The 15,725-nt window shown below is 40.0% G+C and overlaps 1 protein-coding gene across 1 annotated transcript in view; it reads right to left on the bottom strand.

The window, feature by feature from the left end:
• The window catches only part of LOC122556643 (glutamine--fructose-6-phosphate aminotransferase [isomerizing] 2-like), a 76,020-nt gene that overhangs the window by 43,320 nt on the left and 16,975 nt on the right, over nucleotides 1-15,725 (bottom strand). Inside the window, exons 2-6 of the mRNA XM_043703609.2 lie at nucleotides 10,103-10,210; nucleotides 7,303-7,407; nucleotides 3,782-3,907; nucleotides 1,620-1,678; nucleotides 1,394-1,528 (exon numbers count right to left, since the gene is read on the bottom strand). Of these exons, the coding sequence (XP_043559544.2) occupies nucleotides 1,394-1,528; nucleotides 1,620-1,678; nucleotides 3,782-3,907; nucleotides 7,303-7,407; nucleotides 10,103-10,210 (533 nt within the window). The remainder of the gene's footprint in view (nucleotides 1-1,393; nucleotides 1,529-1,619; nucleotides 1,679-3,781; nucleotides 3,908-7,302; nucleotides 7,408-10,102; nucleotides 10,211-15,725) is intronic.

Below are 15,725 nucleotides of genomic sequence, written 5' to 3' on the forward strand. Positions count from 1 at the left end.
TAACTTGATTGAGCTTTTTTGAGCAGGAGATGAAGATGATTGATGAGGGAAAAGTGGTTGAGGTTGTCTACATGACTTCAGTAAAGCCTTTGACAAGTGAAGTCACATAGTATGAGGGGTGAGCTGGCAAGATTGGTAAAGAACTGGCTTAGTCATAGGAAACAGAGGGTAGTGGTGGAAGGATGGTTTTTGGAATGGAGGTCTGTGATTAGTAGTGTTCCAAAGGGATCAGTCCTGGGCTCTCTGCTGTTTATGGTCAACATAAATTATTTGGAGAAAAATGTAGCTGGTCTAATTAGTAAGTTTGCAGATGATACAAAGATTGGTGGAGTTCCGCATAGATTGGAGGATTGTCAGAGAATGTAGATCGGTTGGAGGCATGGGCAGAAAAATGGTCAATGGAGCTTAATCCGGACAAATGTGAGGTGATGCATTTTGGAAGGTCAGGTACTGATGGAAATTATACAGTGAATGGCAGAACCCTTAGGAATATTGATATGCAGAGGGATCTGGGCGTGCAGATCACTGAAGGCAGCAGCACAGGTAAATAAGGTCGTAAAAAAGGCCTATAGCATGCTTGCCTTTAGTTAGGCCACACTTGGGATCGTGCATACAGTTCTGGTCACCACATTACCAGAAAGATGTGGATGCTTTGGAGCGGATACAGAAAAGGTTTACGAGGATGCTGGCTGGGGGATTTTAGCCATGAAGAAAGTTTGGATAGACTGAGTTTGTTTTCACTGGAACACAGAAAGTTGAGGGGCAACCTGAAAGACGTTTATAAGGTTGTCAGTGGCATGGATAGAATGGAAAGTATAAGGCTTTTTCCCAGGGTGGCTGGGTCAATTACTCGGGGGTCACAAGTTCAAGGTGCAAGGGGGAAAGTTTAAAAGAGATGTGTGAGACATGTTTTTCACAAAGGGTGGTGAATGCCTGGAGCGTGCTGATAGAGGAGGTAGTAGAAGCAGATGGAAAAGCAGCATTCAAGAAGCACCTGAATGAATACATGAATAGGAAGAGAATAGAAAGTTATGGATCCTGTAAGTGAAGACAGTTTCAATATGGAAGGGCAAAATGTGTCAGCGTAGGCTTGGAGGGAGGAAGGCCCTGTTCTTGGGCTGTATTGTTGTTTGCCCTTTATTCTTCAATCTGTTTGCAATGTTATTTGATTGGAATATCTGGTAATAATCAAAATTATACAATATTTTGAATTGCACATTTTGACTTTCCACCTTATAGGTAAAATTGCTTGTACTTAATGTATACAAACAGTACTGGAGGGTACATAATCCAAAATATTCTGGTTGTTAAAAAATATGCATTTTCCATTCACCATGTACTCTAAACATACCACTCAATGTTTTTCCTGGAAAAATAATTAGTAACAACTCACCAGCTGTTGAATAACTCTTTCTACCAAAGTAGAAAATCTAACATCTTCGCTTTCTCTGTTGTCATACATGTACTTTGTTAGTTTAGGAATCACCTCAGTATCTGTCTCAGATTCAAACTCAAAACCTTTACTCTCCTATATTGGAAAAGACCATATAGAATATATTGAATTGTTTGCATTTTATTATCACATTAAAATTTGCTTATTTTATGACAATTTCTCTTACCAGACATTTTCTTAGGTCTTTGTAGTTTGTAATAATTCCATTATGAACTACCACAAATTCTAAAAATAAAAAAGTACTGTCAATCCAGAAATCAGTCTGTCAAATCCATGTATGTACAAATTTTAACAAACATTTTTAAAACCCATCATTGCTACACCATACTGGTGAGTCAAAACATTAGGACATGAATCATGTCCTGTTTGCTCTGACCAGTGACTTCCTGATTTTGGTGATACCAAAGGAATGCTGACAACAGAGGCCTAGAAGGCTTATCCAACTTTAGATTTATTTCTTTATAGGGGTTCTATACCCATAAACTGAATAAGATCCCAAATAAACTTCCTGGTCAGTTATGAACAAAGTAGACTATTTTATTTTGTTTTCTTAATTCATGGGATATGAACTTCATTGGCAAGGTCGGCATTTATTGGAGCAGCTCCATGCGGAATCTTTCAATGACGCTTACTTATACGTTGAGCAACAAATCCACTGGCTAAATCGAGAAGCAACCTGGACCAGATTCTGTTACCCAGGCTGTATTTTGGAGAAAAATGCTCTGCCCATTTCCACCTAACATCCAATGGTATTACCATTATTTAATTACCCACCAACAAGATATTATCACCACTGATCAGAAGCTCAACTGGACCAGCCACCAACCCAGAACAGCAGCTCAACTCCTGCCTCACCAAAGCCTCACTGACACTTACAAGGCACAAGTTGGGAGTGCAATAGAATACTCTCTATATGCCTGGACATAAGTTCCAACATACTCAAGAAGCTCACAGCTCTGGAGTCTATCCAAGACAAATAAGTACATTTAATCAGAAACCCATTCACCATCTTAAATATTCATTTCCTCCATCAAGGATATGACTTGACTGCAATGTGTACCAGGTATAAAGTGCTTCTCAACAATTCAACAAGTCTTCTTCAACAGCGCTTCTCAGATTCAATGTCTCTTCCACCAGGAAAGGCCGGGTCTAGAGAAGCGTGGGAATACCACTTCACCTAAGTTTCTTTTAAGCCTCACCCCAGAATGAAACATATTGTTGTACCTTTATCATTTCTGGGTCAAAATCCAGGTCCTCGCTAAACAAATTGCTAACTTTCCCCAAAGAGACTGCAATGGCCAAGGCAACAGTGTTTCACTGTCAACAAAATAATGCCACAAACAGCTGAAGAAAATAATCAGACAGGTAATAGAACACTGACCTTTATATCTAGAAGACTGGAACAAAAGGATGCAGAAGTTATGCTGCAGTTGCACAAAATCCAGGTTAGACCCCCACTTGGAATACTGTGATCAGATCTTGGCACTACATCTTATGAATGATATATTGGCCTTGGAAGGAGTACAATGTAGGTTTACAAGAAAGATCCCAGGACTTCTCGGGTTAAATTATGGGAAAAGACAATACAACTTATGCTTGTTTTCTCCAGAATTTAGAAGGCTAACGGGTGATCGATCGAAGGCATCAAGATGTTAACAGGAAAAAAACTTGGTCGATAAAGATAGTTTGAAGATTAGGGCCAGACCTTTCAGGAGAGATGCTATGAAGCACTTCTATATGCAGATGGTGATTAAAATTTGGAACTCTTTTGCACAAATGCAGCAGATGCCAGATTAGTTGTTAATTTTAAATCACAGATAGATAAATTTTTGCAAAGCAAAGGTATTAAAGGTTATGGCCAAAGGCAGATATATTGTCTTATGCCACAGATCAGCCATGATCTCATTGAATGGTGGAATGGGCTCAAGGGCCTGAATGGCCTACTCCTGTTCCTTTCTTCCTAACCAGGGCAAGTAGGAGTGGGCAATAAATGCAGATCTTGCTAGTGATGCCAACATCTGAGGAATTAATGCATTTTAAGAAGTGATGCTGATATCAAGTGAAAAAAGCCTTCTTAATTCATCACAGTGGTTTTCTTCACTTCATTTACATGAGGTAACCTCTATCTAAACAAGTACTCGGCACACTTACCACACAACAGTAAGAAACAAAAAGCCTCTCAGTAGATATTATAGTAAATGATTAGCATTGTGTTTGGCTGTATTCCAATCTTGTAGAGCACTGAAGTTTATAAATTACCTTTTTATATAATCTGACTTGGATTATCTGTACTTCTCTCATCATCTTTAACGTATGAAAAGCACATACCATTGCTTTTGTCAGAGCGTTGGGGATGACTGTTCACCTCATTTGGACTCCCATGTGTTGCCCAGCGAGTGTGAGCAATCCCAAAATGGACTTCAAATACTTTGTCAAAGTTCAGAAATGTTTGTTCTGAAAAAAATAATTGTTACATACCTAGTGCTGTATTTATGTGTCAACATAAATCACTGCACAATGTCAAAGAACAATTTTACAAATTAATTCAGTGTCACATTCCATGTTATCTGTAAATTAGAAGGTACAAAGAAATATCTCAAACATTTTATGAAAATATTGTTGTGCTAGTGTTCTATTTTTGGCTTAAGTACACTCCCATGCAACTGCAACAGGTATTTATGTTGCATCTTAAATATTGTAAAATATGAAGCAAAACACTTTAAAGAAGTTTTCAAACTTCACACTGAGCCAGACATGCAGATATCAGGAGTCTAACCAAAGTTTCATCAAAGTGGTAAGTTTCATGAAATGGCTTATAGAAAGAAAAAATGAAGACAGGAGTTGCTTAAGAAGGGAATTCCAAAAAGGTCCTAGATAGCTGAAGTTTGAACAATACAGTGACGAAAACTTAGGTATGCGCAGGAGGCTAGAAGGGTCAAGAAGGATGGAGATGAGAGGTAATTTGAAAGATGACTCATTATATTGTGTCTCTCCTGGTCAGGAGCTCCAAAATGGCAGCTTCAAAAATGACCTGTGTGTTTAGTATTATTTTATGGGGTGAACAGGAAATTAGGTATTTCATGCAGTAATTGTTTTCCATCAAGATTGAAAAAAAATTGATTTTCTACTTACAGTTTTAATGGCTAGATGAAAAGTTAGTTTACTTGCAAGTTAGCACCAAGGGGCGTTTTTGGAAAGCACACATTCCCTCTATTAGATGATGGTGTATCTCTGGGCTCTTGTTTTCTTAGCACTCATCACTTTCTTAGCACTCACTCACCTTGCACTTAACTGGATGCTCACAATCTCTTGCCTTTTTGCACATTGCTGCTTCATTCAGAACTTCAAGGCTCATAGTGGCTCTGTCTTGCCTTGCCTTTTTGTCCAGATAAAAAGCCAGGCAGCTTGCCTGCAATGAGCAGTCAAGGCATCATGCTATGTCAATGACACCTAAACCATATGCAGGTAACTTACATAGCAAACGCACTGAATGTGCCTCAAAGAAAATGACCATGCTTCAGAGTCTAAGGGGAATAATCCTTATTCAAGTTGAAGGGGTGACTGTCAGTTAAGGGAGCCACTACAATTAGTCAAGGGCCTCCAATCTTTGGCTATAACTCAGTCAGGGGAACTCCACAGAAATCAGTCAGAATTCTGGTCAGTCATCAGTTGGGGCTTTCCTTCCAAGCCAGCCTGGTGGATATAGGTCACTGTCATTCCTGAGAACTTGTGCTGCAATGGGGAAGTCATGTGTCGCACTCGGAGGCAGCATGATGAGACGTCAATAGGATAATAACTTTAAAGGGAGAATCTCAACATAGAAAGGTGGGATACCTGGGGCGAGGCAGTGCTCATTGATGATCAACACCACTATGATGGGGCACAGTGCATAACAGTGTTTGGCGAACTAAGCTGTTGGCCTGGGCTTAGGGAATAAAGTCCAAACTAAGTGTTCCACTGTAGAGTCTCTTCAACCTAGCTGCAGAACCTCAGACTGCCCTGAGAGAAAGGAAGAAGAAAACCTTACGAGGGCACATAGATAGCACGAGTGACACTTCATTGCAAATACAATGAAAATATATGCTCACTGTGTGAGTAAATGTCTGTCTCTCTACAACCACTATATTAAAGGTACAGAGCCTAGCGGCCTAGCAATCCTTATTGCTACGTGAATTCCCATAGTCCAAGATGGAAAGTGAGCAGCTCCTGCACCATGGGCAGCGTATGGAAACTTAATCGATGTTTACTATTTTGGTAACTAAGGTGAACCTCTCCAGGTCACAAACCATCATTTGTATATCATAGCCATTATTAGCAATGATTCCTGATATTGCTTTATGAAGTCAAGAGTGCTTGAGGCCAGGACTTTGCTTGTACATAGTGTGTTAAAGCCCAAAGTTCACATAGCATACACTGCCCTCAGGTGTCTTTCAGCTGTACTATCTAGGTGTCTGTGTCATGCTGTTCCCCTCTGAAGGCCGTCACATCACTCAAATTGTAAGCCTTCTCCCTCACAGACTGAAACAAAACACCAAAAGGCATGGCAAGACAAGGCAAAACAGAGATGCCGTGAGTATCAAAATAGTCACAAAGTGTGTTAGTGCGAAGAGATTGAGCAAGTAGCCCTGAGGTACACCCTGCGCCAATCCATGATCTGGAAGCCTGTCCATGCATGCAATGCATCCTAGCAACAGCATTGCAATGAAAGATGCTGGTGCGCTCCAAGTTTAGCAATGACAGCCCGAAGTGTTCTGTAACTAGATCGGAGATGTGGCATGATGACACGATGACGGTGGTATCTGTCAGATGCCAATGTTTGTAGATGTGAGGATCTTATAGACACTGTCTATGATGTCTGCCCTAGAGGTTAGTGCATGATGTCCAAGGCAGAGGTATGGAGAAGTAAGGGGCGAGCTGGAGTAGCCAGGTAATCACTCCGACGTACATGCCAGAAATCGTCACCAACACAAGAGACCCAATTTGCTGGAATTGGAAACTGCATATTAATGAGGCAAAATTAAATAGCAATGAGATGTTAATGCCTGCTAATACATGTAAATAGGCCTCATACAGCTCACTCGTGAGAATTTCAACACTTGGTTGGAAAATGGGGCTTTTGCTCTCGATGTTGAGAAGTTCCATGGTGGAGAGGGTTCAGAAAGATTTACTAGGATGTTGGTAGGTATGGAAGGTTTGAGTTTAAAGAAAGGCCTGATAGGCTGGGAATTTTCTCACTGGAGCATAGAAGGTTGAGAGGTTTATAAAATCATGAGTGTATTGATAGAGTTAATGGTAGGTGTCTTTTCCCTAAGGTGGGGGATTTCAAGATTAAGCAGCATATTTTTAAGGTGAGAGGAGAGAGATTTAAAAAAAGATATGAGGGGAAACAATTTTATGTAGAAGTTTGTTCGAGTGTGGAATATGGGCCAGAAGCAGGCAGGTGGGACCTGTTTAGTTTGGGATTATGTTTGGCATGGACTGGCTGGACTGAGGGTCTATTTCCATGCTGTATGACTCTGTGGTCACCGCATGTGCATTTTCTAACTGACTCCCTATAACCTATGTAATTCAGGAGTCTGGGAAGATTTCACCTCATGATTAAATTAATGATCAAGATGAGTGAAAAGGGACTTCATTTTTACTTTTATTGATGTGATTAAAAAAAAATTCATACTTTTCAATAGCCTAAAAGCACAAAAATATACCAAGTTAATCTAATAAAGAATGTTCATTGTAATATATTTTATGTGACTCATTGTCTGCAGAAATGAAGGATATACAAATGTCAAAAGTACCAAAGACTAAATTAATTGTTGTGAACCTAGAATTTATAGACCATGATCACTTACTATAAATCTCATCAGCCAGGGCCTTCACTTTGCCTTTGCTTCGAAAGAGACAGATATAGCCACCATTTTTATGATCTTTTTCATTATCTTCATCAACTGCTATTCCTGTTGATTAAAGCAGCAGTTATTCAAAAGTGAAAGAATATATCAAATTTTATTGAATAAAGTAATGTGTGTATTTGTTTAGCTTGAGGGATCAATGCTATGGTCTAATACAGGTGGGGAGAGAAGCCATGAATTGTAAAACATTGTGGAGCACTGTCCAAATAGTTTCAAATATCAACAATTTATCAACTCACCCTCAATTAAAAATGCTTTATGAAATAGCACAGCATCTAGTAGCAATGGATTTGTATGCTATCGACCTCAAATCTATACCTCCTGACTCAGAGGTATGATTGACAAGTAAATTATATGTACTCAATCCAGCTGTCTGTGCAGTGATTGTAATGAGGTCTGCCAGATGAACCTCAAAGAGTATGAATTCCCTAATTGAGACTGTTAATCTAGTCCAAACAGGGAGCCGTGGCGAACAGATAAGAACAGGAGTGTCAGAGGTTCTGTTCACTCTGAGAGCTGATTCTGAGGAAGCTGGATCAGTGTCAAGGACTTTCCATGTGTAAATAAAGGGTGATTTGGTGATGAGATTCCAGCCTCTGTGGAGTTACTTCAGTCTGCAGATTTAAACATCGCACTTCCTATCCACTAATCGCTTCCATACTTGCTAACTTAAGCCTATCATACTAACTATACATTTCTCATCCTTGGTTTCAAATCCCACCATTATTTCTTAGTGTCCATTTCAGCAATTTCTCAAGCTTTTAAAAACTTTTCTAAACACTGATTCTGATCCTTTATTCAATTTTCCACCTTTAATCCATCATTCATGCTTAGCCACCTCAGCCCTAAAACCTCTGGAATTCTCTAAAACCCTCCACCCAATATTTCTAAAAATTACTGAAAATCAATTTCTTTGGCCAATCTTTAAGTTAACCCAGTTACCTCTCTCCAAATTGCAGTGTCTGCTCTTCTATTCTCATGATAAAATATTCTCCACTAACAGCACTACGTAAATGCAAATTATTGTTCTTGTATCGCATTTGATCTTTTTAGCCTGCTTCCCTACCCACCTATACATTTACAAAGGTTCTGACATCATTTGCTACCATACGGAATTGATTTTTTTTCTAGCCCAACTGTGAAATAACTCCAATTATAAAAAGGCACTACATTTCCATAACCCATCAGGATCATCTTTGCTCTAGTGGACGAGGTAGAAAGGTAGGACAATTGATGAACAGTAGCAGACACTTAAGGAGATATTCAATTCCTCCCAACTAAAATCTACTCCTAATCAAACCCTTATTGAACCATATAGTCCATTGGTGTTTATAAACCAGAATTATGACCCAGCGACACTAATTTCCAAGTTAGGATGGTGAGTACCTTGGGTGGGAACTTGCATGTGGTGGTGTTCCCAAGTACCTGCTATCCCCACCCTTCTTGGTGGTTGTGGTCATTGGTTTGGAAGAGGCTGCATAAAGAGCTTTAGTAAATTTCAGACTGAAATAAGGACAAACTTCTACAGACAAAGTTTGTGAACCTTTGACATTCTCTCACAGTGCTGTAGAAACTTAAACATTGAGAACATTTGCCTCATAGATTGACAGATTTTTAAATACTAAGGGAATTAAAGGATATTGGGAGAGTCTGGAAGGTCTAGCTAAGGTAGAAGATCATCCATTATCTCACTGAAAGGCAGAGCAGACTCAACACATTGCCTATTTCTGCTCCTGTTTCTGATGTTTTTGTCTGTGGTATGTTTGAGAATGATGGTTTTCCTGCACCTTTGTTGTTAATTTTTATATGCTTCATCTCTGTAAAATTCTCCACTCAGTGAATGAGTGAATTGATATGCCAATGTTTCTATGCTCTCCCCAGATGCTCCCTGACACGCTGAAATAATACATTATTTGTCATATATGGATCATGTCATTCCTAATGTAAGTAGTTACCATATGAAATGCAACACATTCGCCAGAATAGTGAATTTACCATATTCCAATTGTTAATGAGGACTAAAACTAAAAACAAATCCTGGTTTTGTGTAAGGTTGGCCCCCAGCCATTCAGGCTGCTGTTATTTTCCCAAAAAACCAAGGCCCCAAAGGTGTTTACTTTATTGGATTTGGAATAGAGTGCTCAGCACTTCTGTCTCAACCTTTCTTCATTAAAAAGTACAAAGACAACATACACCTTTTCAAGCTACGGTATTGTCACAGGATTTAGAGAGATGTGGGCCAAATTCTGGCAAATGAGACTAGATCAGTTTAGGATATCTGTCCAGCATGAATGAGTTGGGCCATGTTTCCATATAACTTGACGACTATGACTATGAGGGGTAATGTTTTCACATAGAAGGTGGTTTGCAAGTGGAATAAACTGCCAGAGGAAGTGGTAGATGCATGTACAGTTACAACATTTAAAAGGCATTTGGACATGAATTTGGACATGAAGTCAAAATAATGTATAGGAAAGATTTGGAGGTATATGGCCAAAATGCAGGCAAATGAAACTAGTTTAGTTTGGAGATCTTGGTCAGCATGGATGGGTTGGACCGAAGGATCTATTTCCATGTTGTACGACTCTACTTATGTTAATTTATAGCTGATGCTGGTGAATTGGCCACTCAGTCAATTCTCTTCCTTATTTAGGAAATAAAATTTATTTTATAGGAACAAGATGCAGAATTCAATAGAATATAGTCAAAGCTGCATGAAAACTGCATTTTGAATATTTACCCGCTGAATCATATCCTCTGTACTCAAGTCTCTGTAAACCTTTGATTAAGATTTCAAAGGCCGCCTTCCGAGTGCGAGGCACTCTGTAGTTCAAATATGCAAAGATTCCTGCAAAATACAATGTTTTAATTTAATGATTTACCCAATACAGGAAACATATAACAAAATTATTTATACTTCTCTAAGTACTTCTCTGAACCAGCAAACAGAGAGCAAAACCAAGGGGCAGAACTTTACCAGCACTGAACGACATAGTGAGACAGTTGAGAACATATGAAGTGAAAGGAAAAATAAGATTCTCAATGTCAAGACAAGAAAGTTAACTTTTCTATCCAAGGTTTTAATGGCTGGATGAGAATCTCATAAGTGAATAGTGAGGCCCCTTTATACAAGTATCAATATCTCATTAACATTTAATCTTAACCTCAATAACATGTAAGATGTTATTTTCTCAGGCAGAGGACAGAAACTAAATGCGGACCATTCCTGACGTGAAGGTCTGAGCGATTATCTGGCAGCAGAAGGTATCTTCTCCAGACCTCATCTTGACCATTATTCCACAACACTTCAAGGCAGATTCATGGGCAGCAACTGCCCTCAACCACAGAGGCTGATGTGAGCCAAGTACTAGCCTCACCATATTACCAGGACAAATTTCCAACTCACTTACAATACATTTCACCGTTTCAATACCTGGAGTTTAATCACATCTTCAGTTACAATGCTGGTACCCCAATTTGTGTACGAGGACAGTCAGCTCCTGCTTTGGAACACGGTGTATCTCTGGACTCTTCACTTGTGCTCTTAGTACTCAAATCACTTTCCATTTAGTTGGATGATTACAATTAAGCAGCAGGCTAATTTTGCTGGTGGCCAGGCAGCCTGTCATGTTTCCCAGCAAAGAACACTCAAAGAGGTAGACATGTTGTTCTATGGCACCATGCTATCTCAATGCCAAACCTGCATTGTGTGCCAACAGCTCAAAGGGCATAGTCCCCAGTCAGCTGAAAAGGACTTCTCATCATTTAAAGGATCCTGCCAAGGGTAGTCATGGGCATTATCCAATGTCGGTCCTGGGTCTTGGCCACAATCAGTCAGCCTCTAGGGACACTCAGGTTCAATTGTTCCATATCATTACAGTCCAGAGAGTAGGCTACAGTTAGTCCTGCATGTTCAGTGCAAGCAGTCTGAGGAATTGAGACTGTTGAGTCAGTCATGGAGCTACTGGTCACTCATCAGTCCAGGCTGTCCTTACAGGGTTAGTCAAGGAGTTGGCATCAGGTGTCCAGACAGGAGCGACAACTCAGTGAAAGTCAAGTTATCAAGGACGACTGCTCTGGTAACGAAGTTGGGGAGGTCAATGTAGGCATTAGATTCAGCATGATGGCATGCAGGATCAATAGCTTTGAAGGGGGACAACTCAATTTGTAAGGGTGGAGTGTTGGAGAGCATAGGTAAATCATGGAGGCGATCCAAGAATCATGATGGTTGGCATAATTAAGGCTTGGAAGTCTGAGGGTAAAACAGGTAAATGAAAACTTAAATAAAAGAGAAGGGTGGGAACATTTGAAAGATTGGTGTTGATGGACAGACAAGGAGTGCAAGGTAGAAAGGAATATGAGGATTTGGAAATAATCCCTCAGATGGACAGGCTGAACCTGCAATTCACTCTGTGAAGTGTGAACCATGTTATCTTCTGTCATCATTCGAATTGTAAATGCAGAATAAAATGAAAAATTGCTACCACCACACCTGGAGTGGACAGAGTGTTTCTTTTTTGGCATGGAGAGCAAGCTCAGCCTATGAGTGATGTGGAAGCTTTCAAGGGGCAATTGCATTATTGAAACATTTACATTTTACAGATTAAAGACATCTGTAATCACAGAATTCTGCATGCGAGTTGCATGCAGTGACCAGCTATGCCAAACGCAAGTCCTGGGCACGAGCAATTCTGATCATGTCATTAGTCATTACAAGTTAATCATAGTCATCTCTGTGAAGCAGTAGTAATCACAGGTAACTTCTACAGTCTCACCTATAGGGCACAATTCACAATGACAATTGAAAGTTTCATTTGCTGCACAGCATTTGGGAGATTATTTCTCTGACATTGAACTATTATGCTCTTATGTGCAATATGCAAGGGAGGCAAAGTCTCATAAATCATAATGCATTTAATCTCCTACTATATTTAAGTAAATGGATTGTAGTGCACTCATTGGAATAGAGTCTATTGAAAGGTCCATGTATTGGCATCCCATTGCCTTCCTTGTCAAAGTCCTTCATATTCCACTAGATCATGGACTATGGTAAACTTTCACATGTGTACGCTGTGATTGCTGACTGCTCATAGTATTAAAAATTTGTTTTGCTTTTGATATTTCCCATTAAGCCCCAAATGAAGAGGTCACAGCAGATGATCCCTTTAGAATGTGGAGGAGGTACAGGAAGTCTATTGTCCTCAATGCCAATTACTCCAGATCAGGGAGGTGCATTGTCACTGTCAAATGGAATGTCCTGTGAATGTCCATTACAGAGCTGTGCAATCTTTTGGAGAAGGACCTGAAGGGATGGATGGATGGCTATTTTATCCAGATGGTCATCAAGGTGACAGGTGCCTAAACTCGTATGTGTGACTGCTGCTTTCAAGGACCACTGGAGAAAAAAATGTGGCATCTTCAACCCTCAAATATATGAAGGTTGCTTTTGATGCAATTTATTCAAAATCACACAATTTAATTTTATTTCCCCTTGACGAGGTCAGGACAGGAGTTTGAGCAGTAGGCTTTGTCAACATAGCTAGCCTCCCCTAGGTCCAGGGCATGTTGTGTGTTTACATATCACATTATGAGCATCATATCATAATGCATCAACAGAAAAGGGTTCAGATTTGGTCAATATACAACTTATCCATGATCATTAATTCCCCAAGGTCCCTGAAAATTGCCATGTTGCTAATTCTTGATAACTGCCAGATTTCTACCTTAAGGAGTGAATGCCCTTGAAGAGGCAGTGACAGGATCAGACAGAGTCAGCATGGATTTATGAAAGGGAGATCATGCTTGAAAAATCTTCTGGAATTTTTCGAGAATGTAACTAGCAGAATTGGAAAGCCAGTGGATGTTTACTTGGACTTTCAGAAGGCTCCAATAAGGTCCTACATAAGAGACTGACATGTAAAATCTGAAGAAAATGGGACTGCGATAGTTTACTGACATGGTTCCAGATAGGAAACAAAGAGTTGGAAAAAAATGGGTATTTTTCCAAGCGGCAGCCAGTGACCTGTGGAGTACTGCAGGGATCAGTGCTTGGATTGATATAAATGATTTAGTTGAGAGAATATATTTCCAAGTTTGCAGATGACACAAAGCTAGCTGGGATGTTGAACAGTGTGGAGGATGCACAAATGCTTCAGTACGGTTTGGACTAGGTGAATGATTGAACAAATATATGACAGGGTAGTGTGTGTGTGGAATGGGCTGCCAGAGGAAGTGGTGGAGGTTGGTACGATGACAACATTTAAAAATATCTGGATGGGTATATGAATACGAAGGGTTTAGAGGTATGTGGGCCAAATGCTGGCAAATAGAACTAGATTTATTTAGGATATCTAGTTGGCATGGATGAGTTAGACCTAAGGGTCTGTTTCCGTGCTGTAAAACTCGATGACTAATGAAAAAGAAATGAAATATAATGTGGATAAATGTGAGGTTTAAAAACAGATTATTACCTGAATGGAAAAAAATTTGGAAAGGGTAGGTGTGTGCAAAGAGACCTAGGTCAATCGCTGAAAGTAAGCATGCAGATACAGCAGGCAGTGAAGAAAGCAAAGTGGTACATTGGTCATCATTACAAGAGGATTTGCATATTGGAAGAGGGATGTCATCCTGTAATTGTAAAGGGCCTTCGTGAGACCACACCTGGAGTACGATGTGTAAATGGGATCTCCTCTTTTGAGGAACATTGTTCTGAATATGGAATGACAAAGATTTACCAGGTTGATTTCTGGGAATGGCAGAATTGAAGAAGGTATGAATTAGTTTATTATATTCACTGGAGTTAAGAAAAATGAAACTCATAGAAATCTACAAAGTTCTAACAGGACTAGATAGGGTAAATACAAGAAGGATGTTCCCAATGACTAGGAAGTCCAGAACCAGGGTCATTGTTTAAGAATATGGGGGAGGCAATTTATCACTGAGATGAGGGATGTTTTCTCCACTGAACAGCAGGCAAAGGAGAACTGTGTCAATATTGAAGAGCTGGGAGATTGCTTGTATTCTTCTAAAGGAGGAAGATGAGCATGTTGAGCATTTGAAATATAACCTTCACCGTTACAGAGCAGAAAACTACAGATGCAAGAAACCTCACAGATTTCTTTGACCCCCACTTCCAACAGATGGGAGGTGGGCACGATGTTCATTCATTGACAGTAAATTTGTTGGTGCTTGAAGACAAGTAGGCCTTGCAATGGTAGCTTTTTACATATGTTCTTTCTCCTTTATTCTTCAGTTTAATAAAAGTTACCATTTACAACTGGTTGAATATTTTTCAACATGTCCCTGTAGCTGTGTTCTTTCAGCAGTTATCCAGACAGGTCTTGACTTAAAGTGTCAATATGTTTATGAATGTGATATACTATTTGTAATGAAGTGTCACCCATGTCCCCTATGTTCCCTCAGAAACTTATGTTATTTGTTTCCCTCCTGCTACATTAACTGTAAAGGGCTCATCCTAGCTGCCAGCATTTGACCAGGTGCTTAGCTACATTTTAAATATGGCACCAATAGCAGAAAATCTGGTAAGTCCCAGCAGCACCTTTGCTGCTGGTCAGCAGAAGACAGCATTGGTGTAATGCCATAGAAGATTATTGCATACTTACTAAGGTGTTCAGTGGAGAGTTGTGTGAGATAACTCCACCATGGGCGGCACGATGGCACAGTGGTTAGCACTGCTGCCTCACAGCGCCAGAGACCCGGGTTCAATTCCCGCCTCAGGCGACTGACTGGGTGGAGTTTGCACGTTCTCCCAGTGTCTGCGTGGGTTTCCTCCGGGTGCTCCGGTTTCCTCCCATCATCCAAAGATGTGCAGGGTCAGGTGAATTGGCCATACTAAATTGCCTGTAGTGTTAGGTAAGGGGTAAATGTAGGGGTATGGGTGGGTTTCGCTTCGGCGGGTCGGTGTGGACTTGTTGGGCCGAAGGGCCTGTTTCCACACTGTAATCTAATCTAATAACTCACTATAGCTCGCAAAGAAAAACCTCCCACAAAACTCCCTAAAATTGACAACTAATTTTCTTTTTGGAAAGTTGAGAACAAGATTACATACTGAATTGTCAGTACCAAAAAAAAATCATCAGTTAACAGTACTGACAACAACAGAAATATCTGGCTAAATTCAGCTGGTCTGGTAGTGCTTGTGGAGAGAAAGCAGAAAGAACATTTTACATCCAGTGACCATTCTTCATTGGATCTGAACTGTGACTCTGGTTTCCCACCATAGATGATGCCATAGCTGCTTAATTTCTCCAGCTATTTCTGACTTTGTTTCAGATTGCCAACATCTGCAGTTTTTCTTTGAACAGTATTGACAATTTCTAATCTGGACTTGAAGAAGAACCATA

Source organism: Chiloscyllium plagiosum, unplaced genomic scaffold, assembly GCF_037043375.1.
Source record: "Chiloscyllium plagiosum isolate Xiang-an unplaced genomic scaffold, Cpla_swu_hap1 HiC_scaffold_16, whole genome shotgun sequence".
Classification (NCBI taxonomy): domain Eukaryota; kingdom Metazoa; phylum Chordata; class Chondrichthyes; order Orectolobiformes; family Hemiscylliidae; genus Chiloscyllium; species Chiloscyllium plagiosum.